This window comes from Crocodylus siamensis, chromosome 3, assembly GCF_052110815.1.
Source record: "Crocodylus siamensis isolate JL-2025a chromosome 3, ASM5211081v1, whole genome shotgun sequence".
Classification (NCBI taxonomy): Eukaryota; Metazoa; Chordata; order Crocodylia; family Crocodylidae; genus Crocodylus; species Crocodylus siamensis.
In genome coordinates this window covers 65624762-65639039 of record NC_143397.1, presented here as the reverse complement: position 1 = coordinate 65639039, position 14278 = coordinate 65624762, and the positions used below count along the sequence as shown (strand labels likewise).

At 42.1% G+C, this 14278-nt stretch overlaps 1 protein-coding gene across 2 annotated transcripts in view; it reads right to left on the bottom strand.

Moving 5' to 3' along the window:
* Positions 1-1641: 1641 nt before the first annotated feature.
* Positions 1642-14278, bottom strand: part of HSD17B4 (hydroxysteroid 17-beta dehydrogenase 4) — a 116164-nt gene continuing 103527 nt past the window's right edge. For both annotated transcript variants that reach the window (XM_090038439.1, XM_090038440.1), the window contains exons 23-24: positions 4951-5078; positions 1642-2070 (exon numbers count right to left, since the gene is read on the bottom strand). In XM_090038439.1, the coding sequence (XP_089894565.1) occupies positions 1981-2070; positions 4951-5078 (218 nt within the window). In that variant the 3' untranslated portion in view covers positions 1642-1980. The remainder of the gene's footprint in view (positions 2071-4950; positions 5079-14278) is intronic.

Sequence of the window (14278 nt, the reverse complement as noted above, 5' to 3'; positions counted from 1 at the left end):
GCAAATATTCTTTCACTGCCCTTATGCCAGCCCTCCAGAGAATGATTTCTGTAAATCAAAGTAGACTGATTCTGCTGCCAGCCTTTGGTGCAGTGCAATTGAGATTTTCAGCAATTTAATGCCTTTCAGCTGAAAAGCTCTCCACAAAGAATGGCTGCTAACTGCTTTAAGCTCTCCCTAGTGCACTAACTAATTATCACCTGTATAGATTCATTTTACCCAGTTTCCTATAATTGTTAAGCAAAAGTCACTAAAGAGTCACAGAGATAGCAAAAGACCAAGCAAGATACAGAGAAAATGTCATATAAAAATAAATTCCAGATGAGTTCAAAATACAGGGAGCTACTACTTCCTTCATGTTATAGTCTTGTGGAAACAAGTGCTAACAACATACATAGCAGCAATAGCAGATAATTTAAATCATCAACATACACCCTGTCTTACAAGCCAACACATTTTACCTCTCAGCTGCTGCTCTGACAATAAGTGGTAACAGCCAAAGGGATTTACTATACTCATAAATTCTACTATGCTTATTATATACCTGCAAACCTTGGTTTACTTGTGCAGTAGGTAACAGGAGGAACAACTGGAGGAATAATGCTGCAAGCCTTTTACAACAGGGGTGTCCTTTTACAACAGTAGGGTCAGCCCCAGGCTGGTCCTACACAACAGGCCGGACTGGCACCATGGATGCCCCCCCCACCCATGCTGGATCCAGCACTGACAACACCTGCTCCAACCAGTCCAGGATACATGTGCATGATGCCCACTCCAGTCAGTCCAAAGCGAGTGCTACACATGGCACCTGCTCCAGGGCCTGCACTGCATATGGCACTTGCCCTGGACCAGCTAGAATGCATGTCAAGACCACTGGATCCAATATGCATGGGTCCTGGAGTGAATACCGCAGGCTGCACATATCCAGGACCTGCACATGAGGCCAGTCTGGCATGTGCCATGTATGGGTCAACTCAGATCCAGAGCCAGCACCAGGGGCTGGATGGTATGGCTCCACAGGCCACATCTTTGCCATTCCTGCTTCAGAACATAAAAAGTGCCATACTGGCTTGCACCAATACTCCATCTAGTCCAGTGCCTTGTCTCTGACAGTGACAAATAGAAGACATTTTAAGAGAGAGAGTGTATGAACAGAATATACGTGTAGTGATCCATTTCCTGTCCTATCCACCCTGGGATCAACCAACAGCTTTTTCCCCAACATGTTTTATTACACCATGTCATTTCCTTAGACAGAAGTACAAAGCTTTCAAAAATGCACTGCAAGAAACATCTAATTAATATAAAGGGGCTTACACAGAAACACTCAGTGAATTTTCATTTAATTGGTATAATATTAAAAGTAAATTTGTCTAAATGAGAAACCATACCAAATGACACAGTACCAAATCCATGAACCTTCTCATCTAAATAGAAAAATGCAGACCATTATCTGGTGGACATAAAAAAATGCAGACTCAAAGTTAATGATTAAAGCCAATTTCTAGTTATCAGATGATTAGAGGAGGCCACAAAGAGGCAGTGTACTAAATATAAAAAGTAAGACCTTTCTTTTGATAGGCAGTGTAAAAAAAGAGAGAGGATGACAGCAAGATTAAAGAAGACTCCAGACAAATGGAAGGAGGCACTAAAGTGTTTTCTTAATTTAATTTCTCTTTAGAAATAATATAGAAATATATATATTTCTGTATGAACTACATGAGTTTTATTTAGATAAAGTTATGATATGACAGAAATATGATTCTGTACTTTTACTGAGGCACAGAAGATAATACTAGTAGTTAGTAGATTCATGTTTTGCCCCTGCAACAATCAAATCAACTTTTTTATTAGCAGTAAAGTGAATCAGAACATAGCAAGAAATCTGCATAATGCTCCAGAAAGTTTCAAACTCTGTTTCTGCGATGACAGCCATTCTTGCTCTTCTAAGGTGACTACTGTAGGAGGCCCTCAAGCAATTCAGAGTTTGGCATAATCTTTGAGAATCATCTCCAGCTTCTGGCTTAGCATGATATTACCTTTCAGTTTGAGTTTACCAGAAAAGAATGCCTGCAGAACACAGAAGGAAAACAAAACAAAACAAAAAAATACCACACATAAGTGCTCATCAACTGTTTGACCAATCTCAAAATGTCTGTTTTTGAAAGTACATTGAGATTTACTTTTATTCAAGTTTTAGTGAAAAAATCCTCACCAAGCAAAGTCAGTTAGTTAGACATAAAAGGCGTTTTAAGCCTCACCATATATAACATCCAGTATCACTAGCAGTAGCTTAGGTAGGGCAGGCAAGAAGGGCACCAAACCTGGGCAGTGATTTAGAAAAGGCATCAGCAACATCCAACAGTGCTTTGCACCCATACTTTTTGGCACTCAGGATTAGTTGCCTGTACCCCAACCCTATTCTCTTGCACTCGGCTAGTATACAGAAAGCTAGTGATTAGAGAAAGGTGTGGGAAAGACAAAATGTTTGCTGAAGGAAGTGCATAAGGATTTTGTTTTCTAAGATCTCTCAAGCAATCCGCTCTTAAAGGGCATTTATGTGTGTGCTCCCGGGGGAGGGGCACTTTATTTAGAGGGGCTCCGAGAGCTGCTCTAATTAAAGTGCCCAGAGTGTCTTTGCATCAGCGTTCCCGTGCTTAAAAGTGGTGGCGGGGGTGCCAACTAAAGCTCATTGAACAAGCTCTAAAAAGTGACCCCGCCACCATTTTTAAGCACAGGCACACTGATACATGGGACGCTGGAGTCTGCTGCAGTATGGTAATTACCATGCTGCAGCAGACTTGATTAATCAATTACAGCACATGGGAGAAGTCTTGTTGCTCATGTATAGGTGCCCAAAGTGTTAACTGCCAGAATTTAGCATCGACATGAAAGGCCCCACTATCATTCTGCCATGCCCCTCAGAATGCAAGGCATGAGGATGTATCATGTTACTACTACAACTTCAGGGAACAGGAAAAAAAATAGTGAATCCTACTTGTGCTCCTAGTACAGGGGCGAGCAATTATTTTGAGTGGATGGCCGCTTACTGAGATTTGACAAGCTGTCAAGGGCTGCATGGATAGCCCTGCCCCCGGTCACCATCTTGTGACCAGAAGTCCCACCCTCTAACCCCTGACCTTTGCCACTTGATGCCCCTTCCCTTGCCCCCACAAGTACTCCTTTCAGCAAGGGGTTTTGCCATCTCGGAACCAGAAAAATACCAAATTATATTCTAACAAGCAAACATCTACAAGACTCATTAATTTGATTTAAAAAAATATTTTTGTCTTGATTTACATGCGTTTGTGTCATGTACACAGACATGACTGAGCATGTAGGTATGTGTGTGAATATGTGGGGTGTGAGTGCATATGGGGTCTGTGGGCGGATGGTGGCTGGGGTTTGCATACGGCAGGGTGTGGGTGCACGTGTATGGTGGGGTGTGCTTGTGGGACTCACCCTCTGAATACACACACAGCCCCTGAGCCTGCCTGCATGTACACACATGCACACACAGTCCCCAAGCCTACACACACACACACACACACACACACACACACACACACACACACACACACACTCTGTCCCCAAGCCTGCATACACAAATACTCCCCCTGACCCTGCATACACACTGCCAAGTCTGCGCTTGCACATGTGCATGCACACACAATGCACACACACGCTGCCTGAGCCAGCACACACACACACACACACACACACACACACACACATCCCCCCTATAGCCACAGCCACTCCAGTGGGGCTGAAGCAGGGCAGGGGCAAGAAAGCAAGGAACTGGCTGGGGGTGGGCAGGGCTGCATTGCTCAAGCCTGCTGAGAGGTCCCTCTGGGCCTTACTGCCCCTGGCTCCCGTCAGCTTTGAAAGGCAGATGTGGGTGAATAAATATTAAATTTAGTAAACTTTTAGGGGCCCTGTGGGCCAGACAGAATGGCCTGGTGGGCCGGATGTGGCCCAAGGGCCATATTTTGCCTGCCCCTGTCCTAGTAAGTTTACCAGTAAACTGAAGACAACAGTTGTAGGGAATGTGGATAGAAGTCAAGGTTTCTTTAGGTAGAAATTAACAAACTATCAGTGGCTAACTGCAAATAACATACATGAACTGCAATCACTTTAATCTTTAAAATAGTAAGATATGCAAGTGAATGTTTTGTTTGTCCAGGAGTTTGCTTGCTTTATGCAAAAGGTGACAAAGAATTTTTACTGTTGCTTATGCAGTTATATATGAGTTGCATAAAACATGCAACAAATGATCAATTTTATATTCCAAGTACTCAATCTCAGTTTCTCTACCTAATATAGGAAGACCTAATTAAGATTTTGCATTTAACCAATTTTTAATCTATAATCTGAGTAAAATTATATTAGAGGTACAACAGGCAGTTCTAATAATTTTAAATACGTCAGGAAGCATTGCTGAAGATAGTAAAATGAAGATTCTATTTTACACATCTTAATTTTTTCCATATGCGAACTGCCTAGCACTGGAGAGATTGTGTCCGGTTTTAATACATCTGTGTTTGCTCATAAGAGATGCACAGTCCCAGAACAACAACAGGTTCTGCTTCTTTACTATATTATTTATTATACTCATAACAGACAAAATATTAGTTGTGTGTGTCAGAGTATTAGCATATCCACGTAGTTTATACAAGTCATTCAGAATGGTATCTAAGAGATCTCTTTTACTTCTCTATAACTAGAAAAGGGAAATGATGTTGTCTTATACATATTGTGATAACTGGGGATCTATAACGGTGATCACCAGACACAGAGGCAGAACCCTCTAGAGAAGTGCAGGGCTTGGCACATCAACATCAAACAAGACCATCTTTTCACTCAAATTATCTGCAGATTATAAACTGGATTACTGAGATGTTTCTGAGTGGAATAAATAAAGATAAGCGAAGTAACATGGCAAAATGTTACCTTTTGTGGATTTAAATTGCCTTGTACCACCTCCATGAAGTCTTCATCAGAGAGCGTGAAGATGGTATCAGCAGAACCCTGTGCAGGGCCTTGATATACAGTTCCAGAACCATTTTTCAAGTCAATAGCTATGGAAAGAGAGTAAAGTTAGGTATGGGTTGTGTGAGTTTTTTTGGTTTTTTTTAACAAAGGTAAGAGAACAAAGAGCCATATTAGTAATCTATTACTACATCTGTTCTACACATAGCTTTAAGTTGCCACCAATTCTGGAAATCTATATTTTTTTCTAAACAAAAAATAAAAAAGGTTCTAAAACTAAAATAAACCGATGTGTCTTATAATAAAACACATTGGGAGGTGTGATCTAAATCTGGTGTCAAAAGAGTGGCAGTTAAATGGGACTTTACTTTCAAATTGCACTTTGTCAATATGGGTGCTTACAGATGTGGAAAAAACAAAGAAAAAACAGCACTTTACGTTCACTTTGGCATGCCCCTGCACCAAGCACAGCGCATGCCCAAAAGAGGCATCCAGAGCTGTCCCTATCCCAGGGAGGGTGGGGAGCAAATAGGGACGACCATCCTGGGCCCCGCAGAGTCAGGCAGAGCGGCCGCAGCGACTCTCCGCTGCCACTCCAGCTTCACATCCTGCCGTTCGCCAGCACCTCCCCCTGCTGCTTCCTTCTTCACATCCAGGGCGTGTGGGCAGGGCTCTGCACAGGCCCTGCACTCTGCTTAGGTAGTCTCTGGAGGCATCACATTAATTTGTCCCAACTCTCCCAATGTCTGTATAGCTCAGGTGCTTTAGCTGGGCCTCATTGAATCAGCTATTAGATAAAAGTGCCAAAAAGCCCCACTGAAGCACCCGATCTCTACAGATGCTGGGGAGTGGGGTCAAACTAACACACTTCTTCTTCTGGTAAAGTGCTGGGTTGTTGGGGGTTTTTTGGGGGCTTTGTTTGGAGGGGGGAGGGGGTTATTTCCATTAGCAGTTTTAATTATTAACTCTCACCAGTTTTCTTAAGGGAGGAAAAAGGAATATGGCGGGGGACCTGAAAGATGCATTGCCTGATGACCACTATGCATAAATTCCAACTGCAAAGCTATTAGGGCAACCAAGGGGAGTTAAGTAACTAAATATTTTTTAAATCCTGTACTCAAGTGTTTTTAATGAATTATTGCAACGTTAATCATAAAAAGCTACATAATTGTGCTATTCCTTTTCATCAGTTACACTACATGACATGCCAAACAAATCTACCTAGCATGAAATGGTAGTTTTGAGGGCAATAAATTATCTTATCTTGAGGTAGCGATCGAACTGTATGGTTTGACAAGCTGTTCAGATTTTTGCAGAGCCTTGTACTCTCCACTTGGTTAGATAGCAGACCCCAGATTGTGTATTTCTACACATGGCTGCCTCCATAAGAATCTACAGTTTGCATGAGTTTATTCAGGCCAAAATGCAAAACTGTCATCCAGCAAAATTAAATGCTATGCACATGTGCATTACAATAAATCTATCTGCTACAGAATAGCCTCTCATGAGAGCTTTTTGTCCTAGCCATATGCACACATGGTATGTGCGATCCCATGATATCATTTGCAATTATGCTGACAGTATAGTTAGCACTGGAAATGATTAATAGATTTTTGGAAGGAAGAGTGAACATAAAGGGACAAGATTAAACTGCTCTATGCCAGGACAGCAAAACATCTGTTTAAGCAGGAGCAGACAGCTCAATATTAAGCAAAATCACCTGTCTCTTGGGGAAAAACAAAGTTACAGCTTTGAGAAAGTTTCCAATACAAGCCTCAGGTTGATGACAAGCGTGGAATCTTCAAAAGCTTAACAGAAATATGGATGGATATGGATCTGGCGGACCCATCACTTCCATCTATATTATCCTTATTGCTATCAGGATTCAAACAAACTGCCCTGAAACTGCTTGCCACTCAGGCTAAGGACAGACATTCAAAAAGCGGAAGCCTGAATTGATTCAGCCTTTGCAAGTTACTCTCTGCCCCGGCTGCATTCTCGTGGTGCAGAGATGGGAGGGGAATTCATTCCCACCCTACCCCCTTAGGCTTAATGGGGCCATTCTGGGACAGCTGCGATTCCTGCCTGCAAGGCAGTGAAGGGAAGAGGGGGAATAAAGCCCCTCCTGGGCAGTCTGACAAAAGCTGCTGCCCTTCCCTATCCCCTCGCTACTCCAGCAGTAGCATATGGCCAGGCGCCATCCCAGCATGGCCCCATTAAGGTGAAGGGGACAGGGACAGGATTAATTCCTCTTTTTGTCCCTTCTATCCCCAGAGAACACAGCCGGAGTCTGCCAGCCCCAGCCATCCGCTCCACCTCCACCTCCACCACTCCCTGCTCTCCAGCAGACAGGCAGGCCCCAGCTGTGGGGGGAGGGGAAGGAGGGAAGAATTAACCCCCTCCCTGCCCACTTTGCCTTAACAGGGTGATGCCAGCCGGTGTCTCACCATGTCCCTGCCCCTTCTCAGGTTAAAACAGAGGGGCAGGCCAGCCCTGCTGCACTGAAGCAGAGAGCCCAGCCCAGAGAGCATGCTGGGATGCAGAGGGACTGCAATTTAACTTAAACCAGGAAGGGATCTGGGACAGACATTGCATAAATCAGTTTGACCCAAATCAGTTAAGTCTGATACTACATTCAACCAGTTTTACCTTAAACCAGTTTCAGAAGGTCTAAAACTGGTTTATGTGCACTGACCTTCTGTGGTTACAGGTTTAAACCCGTTTCTGATCACTTAAACCAGTGCACGTGTAATGTCTGTCCCTAGCCTCAAAGAGCAAGGTTTTTGGTTGTTTCTTTTTTTAAAAAACATGGCACAACCAACTTCCTTAACATCCTGAACACTAACCACCACTTCAAGAAGTTTATACTTGTAACCAGGGTTGTCACCAGTTTGTAAACCAACATCCCACACCATGAAAAGCACAGCTGTCACCCTGAAATTGGATTATACTTAGATTTGCCACAGCACATTGCACAAATTGTCTACTCCATCCTAACCCACAACTTAATTTTCAACAATCATCACTTCCTTCAAACCAAAGGAACAGCTATAGGTAAAATAAAGTAAAATAAGAATTGCCTCTCAATATGCCATCCTCTTCATGAGCTACCTGATATAAGCAATTCTTAGAAAACTGCACTATCAAACCTATACTCTACTTGCATTTCAAAGTTGATATTTTCATCATTTGCAATGAACTCCTGGATTCACTCACTGGACTTCCATCACAGGTTTAACAACTATCACCCCTCAATCTAATTGTCCCTAGAATATTCCTATTAACATTTCAGGTATGACAATCCAAACCTAGGATGGCACCCCACAAACCATTATATGCACACAAATAAAAGTTACAGACCACTATACTTGAATCCACAAAACCAACAATCATCCTAAACACACCCCAAAAAAGTTGTAATCTATTGCCAGGCCCACATACTACCACTTCTGCTCAGCAGAGAATACTAATAATATCCATCTTGAAATCTGCCTTCATACAAGGACAGTACAGCTGAGATATAGATTATGTCTTTGAAAAAGTCACCCACATAGCTTGCATTAATCAGGTACAACACAAAAAGAACCCCCCTGCAGCCCCTACCCTCACCTGCACGACCTCCCATGCTCCACTTCCAGCTTTCAAACAACTCCCTACCCTAGCCCAACTCATCAAAAAGCAAACTCCCTGCTCTTCAAAAAGCCATCAAATGTGACACAGTCTTGCCTTAACAATAGCTGGAAAATGTCAGCAAATCTACACTGCTGTAAGAATCACCACTTCCAACACTGAACCTATCATAACCCATAGATCTTACTCATTCCTATACCAAAAACCATAGTATAATCTCATTCACTACACTGAATGCCCTCATGGAAACTATGTGGGTGAAACTATCCTAAATTATTCATCAGAATGAATGATCACAGATAAAGATGCAAGACAGACACACCAACACATGCAGGAGAATGCTTTTTCACACAACATCCACTCCATACTGAGCTCAGTTTCCTTATGCTCAAGGGAAATTTAAAAAATACCTTCAAAAGTTGAGCCTGGGAAAAAAATTTGCACACTGACTGGATACTAAGAACCAAGGACTGAACATAGATATTAACTTCAGGACAGATCCGGAGCCAGGTAGATTCTAGCTTCTTTACACTAAAGGCATCAGCAATCCTCTTACCTCTTGGAAAGTCATGATCTTCTACTAAACAAGCTGCCCTTTCCTCTGTGATTTGTTTATCCACTGCCCCTGGGAATTTCTCTCTTCTCCAATTTCACAGCCCCATAAACTGTTTTTAATCTTTCACTGTGCTTACTATTTCCACAACTTGAAGGTGAAACAACTGCACCCAAAGCTTGTCTAAGTGTATCCCAACCATGCAGTTGGTCTAATAAAAGATAATCACTCAAAAAAGACTTGCCTCTTGCATATTTCCTGCACCATCATAGCTATAACATCACTCCAATACTACCAAAGAAATTCACAGTAACTCTCTTATTCAGCAATTATAATAAATAAAGCACTAACTGCATAATATTAAAGATTTGCTGGATACTACAAAAGTTGCAACAGAAACTTAATTATTTAAAATAAGAGGTCTAGAGATTTTTTTTAGCATTAAGATTTCTGTCTTCTTTTCATGAGAAGTCAGACAGCGTGCTTTGAACTTGTGTTTTCAATTTTTGCCTACTCTATACAATACAGCTTTTTTTGCCTGATTTAAAAAGAATAATCTTAAACCTTTGCCAAATACCTTTCTCTTCCTTAGAGACTCAGCAATTCCTCTCATTGTGCTGTATTTCAAAGTCCTATTTCTGCATATAAAATGTCCTGCCAAAATAATCTACTACAAGGCTACAAACTGTCAGGTATTGTGCCACTTGTTTAGAAGAATATTATGACAGGACATGCATTGCCAATTCATTTTTCGCATTTTGAAAATTCCCAGCCATTTTTTTTTGCTCTCTCCTCCGGCTTTTCCACTCCCTGCGTGTAAAAACAAAATCACTCAGATGATGTTTCTGTAAGGACATGACATCTCTGATTACAGAGTCCCAGCACTTCCACAGTGTTAAGACTGTTAGACAGCTCTCTTTATTGGACAGATTATAAATTCCCTAGCATTTCAGAAACGGCTTTCTGTGTCAACTGCATGCTCTTACTCCCCATAGATGTTTTTTCCTGAAAGCTTGAGTTAAATTGGACCAACTATGTTAAAACAAACCAAACCAAACCAAACCAAAACCTATCATTTTCTTGCCACTGTTCTAAAATTTGCTCACCCTCCCAAAACTCAGAGTCGGCTTGCCCTAAAAGTATCAATTTTGTTGCATGTTAATGTCCAGTGAGAACTCAGAATATGGACAAACATACATATGTAGTAGCTTCAAAAAGGGAGGGGGAGCTGCTTCACAGTAGCAGCTGTTATGCTATAATTGTTTGGTGTGCATGAGCCTTTAGCGGTATAACTGAGCTAAACTGCCAACACTGACCCCAGATGAAGCTGGTTTTGCTACACTTGTGCAACTACACAAAACAGTGACCCTGTACCAGCTGCTTAGCGTTCCCGAGCAGATGCTCCCTGCATCCGCTTTCAAAGCTGCTACAACCATATGCTTGCCCACATCCCCACTTGAAGTATAGAGTTTTTAGTAGTTATTCTTGTATGTTACAACTTCAGTCTGGTATGGCCACCCACTCTGCAGACAAATTAAAAACAAGATAGGGATGAAGGAGAAGCCCCATACTTAAAGTTTTACAAATGGAAAAGAAATCATATGGTCGAGTAGGAGCATTGTTGTAGCTTTGATGGTCCAGGAAATAGATGAGAGGCAAGGGAGATTTTTTGTGCTACCTTCTACTGAGCCAAGTATATAGTAGGAAGAACTGTTAGACGAGTGTTTGGGATCAAGCACCCCTCCCAACTATACAGTGGTCCAATAGTAGCACAAAAAACCCTTGCCTTGGAGAGGGAGGAAAGCCATGGAATGCCTCAAGCATCACAACAAGCTTATTTTCCTAAAATGTCCAAGGCTAGGGACAGAATTTAGAGATAAACTGGTTTAAGTAATCAGAAACTGGTTTAAACCTGTAACAGAAGAGAAGCTCGGTACACATAAACCAGATAGAAAATGGCTGAAACTGGTTTAAGATAAGCTTGGTTGAATGTAGTTTCAGACTTAACTGATGTGGGTCAAACTGAATCATGAAACTTCTGTCCCAGACCCCTTCCTGGTTCAAGTTAAATCACAGCCCCCCAGCTTCCCACCACGCTCATCTGGGCTGTGCTGTGCTGTCTGCTCCAGAGAGCAGGGCTGGCCTCGCCTCTCTGCTCCCCAGCTGGACCAGTGAGGGTTGGCTGACAAGAGGGTTGGGGGGGGCAGGGACGGGACAAGCATGTTGGGGATGCAACCCAGTCTACAAGGGTGGGGGACTGCCCCCCACCACGACAAACCCTGGCTGGAGTCTGGGGCGAGGGAGGGGTGTTAAACATGCCTTCCCATGCTCAAACATACTGCTGGCTCAAACTGTGGACTACAAATCCCAGAGGCACCTGGGGAAGAGGAAGTGATGAGCAACCCTGCTGAGTCCTGCTGGTGTGATTCTGCCCTGGAAATCCCAGAGACCTCAGGGACAGCAGGAAGAGGAAGTGAACATAAAAACATCAGAAACATATTGGGAGTTGTAGAAACTTCCCTTTCACCTTTCCTGTTCTCAGCTATAAGCTACGTAAAATCCCTTTTTAAATATCTACAACCTCTTTTGTAAAGTTAGAGGATCATAAGCAAGCTTTTTAAAATACTGCTTCCATAGGCTAAGCAGGTGGAGCATATAAAATTCCAGTGAGTCATGAAATGTGAATTTCATAGTGGTTAAAAAGCTCCTCAGGTTACGTCAACACAGCTTAGCTGTCATGTGTTCTTAAATACGTCTCTACTTATGCCCCAGAGACGTTACGAAATCTGCCAAAAGAGCCTGACTGATGGAACCTGTAAGTAACATGAGCAGCACTGATCTATATTTAAAGCCACAAGCAAAAATACCAGTACATTCATTCACTTCTGACGTAGGAAGAGTAAATTACTGCAGACTGTTTGCGGCTTTGTATTTGGTTTAAACAAAGCTGAAACCCCATGAGTAACCTATACACCAGCCAAAATATTTATAAGCCTTTCTTTATGGCTCAGACTGAATAAACTAACAGCCTGATTACCCCCCCAGGTACTTAACACGCTTAAGTTTTGTCATCAGGAGGAGGTGGCATGCGGTAAGAGTTAGGACAGTGTTGGAACTTGGATAATAAGTCACCAGACTTTCCAGTCTTTAATTTTTAATGTAATACTCTATTAGCTTTATTGTTCAAACTTTTCATCCTCCTGCTCCACCCAACCCATCTAGTTTGTCATCTTTTGTCAGTAGCTAAACCCATCTTGTAAGCTACTGTACACCGAGAAAAGCCCAGTGCAGTCACAGCCTTGTATGAATCAATGAGAGGCTATATTCAACCTCAGCTCCATCTCAAAGTTTTGCTTAAAAACTGAAAAAGGAACTGCACCTGTATTTTACCATTACATCTACTTGTATTTCCCAAAATACAGAAAAACCACTTCAACCTTTCTAGTACGTTAAAATGCAAGGCAGCTGCCAGATGTTTGCAAAAGCAGACAAATTCTCAGTAGCTACATGAGAATGTGCTCTGCACATAAAGCTCTGCACTTTTTTTCCTCTGCACAAAAACCTGAAGCATCATGATATCATATGCACTTCTCAAACTTCAACTGCAGAAAACAAATGAGGTGAGATACTTTCATGAAACACAGGGCATACTGAAGATATTAGAGAAGGTGTTGTTAAGCCTTCATTTGGAATAAGATATATAATTATGGTTACCCATGTTCAAGGAAAATTAATTCAAGCTGGAATGGCTGCAGAGGAGGGTTTACAAGAACGATTCAGGAAATGAGAACCTATATTATGAGGGAAACTAAGATGTTGACCCTGTCAGCCTAGCAAAATGCAGGCTGAGAAGACGTATGTTGTTTGCCCTAGTCCCCTGTTGTGTCAGGGTTAATGCTAGTTTTACTAAGAGGTTAGATTATGGAATTGTATAGGATGGTTTGGATAGGAATGATCCTACCTCAGGCAGGGGACTGGACTACATGACCTATGAAAGTCTCTTCCAGCCCTACTACTTTATGATTTCTATGAGATAGGACAACACTATAAATACACCCAGGGTAAATATTAGGGAAAGAGAAACACTGCCATTATTTAAGCTGAATAAGAACAACAAAATGGGTATAGACTGGCAAAAGTTTAGTCTGAAGGACGCTGCTAACCAGAGAAGTGAAATTCTGTAACAGACTTTCAACAGGAGTGATGAGGGCAAGCCTTCCAACCAGCTCCAAGATAAAGCTTGATGAATTTATAAGGATTATCCAACATAGTTGTCTGTAACACCAGACTAGATTCAATGACTGAGAAGGTTCTTTCCAACCCTGTGGGTCCCTATAGGTATGGGCCTATAAGTATATGTACAGTGCTGTTGTGCCTTAAGGTTTTCAACAAGCTAGCGCAGGTGCTGCTAGAAGAGTAGCTATGTTAGTAGGAAATTCAGCACAGGTCGCAGAATTTAACTAAGAAGCTGAACTAGCTTGTGCTGAGCTCAGTGCTATCACAGATATTAAAAAAGTTACCTAGAGTTAGCTTAGGTTGGTGTACTGCACTGCAGCAACTACAGTGTAGACAAACCCTTACTTTCTAATGTAGCCTTTGTGGTTTACATGCTAAAAATCAACATACTTGTGAAGCAAAATCTCTTGCACAAAATTTTTCTTAAAAGTTTGAAATATGGGACATATTCTTGCAGAAGTGCAGCCCTTGCCAGGCCATGAAGCAGTGTCAGCACTGATGATTTGCTAGACAAGACAGGAGTTTCCCTATACTCTATGCCTGGGAAGGAATCCAGCCCAAGCCAGAGATGAGCTGCACCTTAGAGTAAGTATGTGTGTGTGGGGGGGGGGAGGCCAGCCACCTGCCCCCTCCACTTCATATGCAAATCTAAGATAAGGCATTTCCCACCCCCATGCTGACTGGGGAGGGGGGGAACCCTTGCCTTACATTTGAGTAAATACAGTATAGGGACTTTGATTTTAAGATATTCTTGATTCCTAAATCAATTTTGTATCAATTAGCTGGGAGAAAGAGAAGAGTCTAGACATTGCCTAATTAATACAACGTATGGATTGTTTTCTCCATACAAGATGCTCTCAATACTAAACA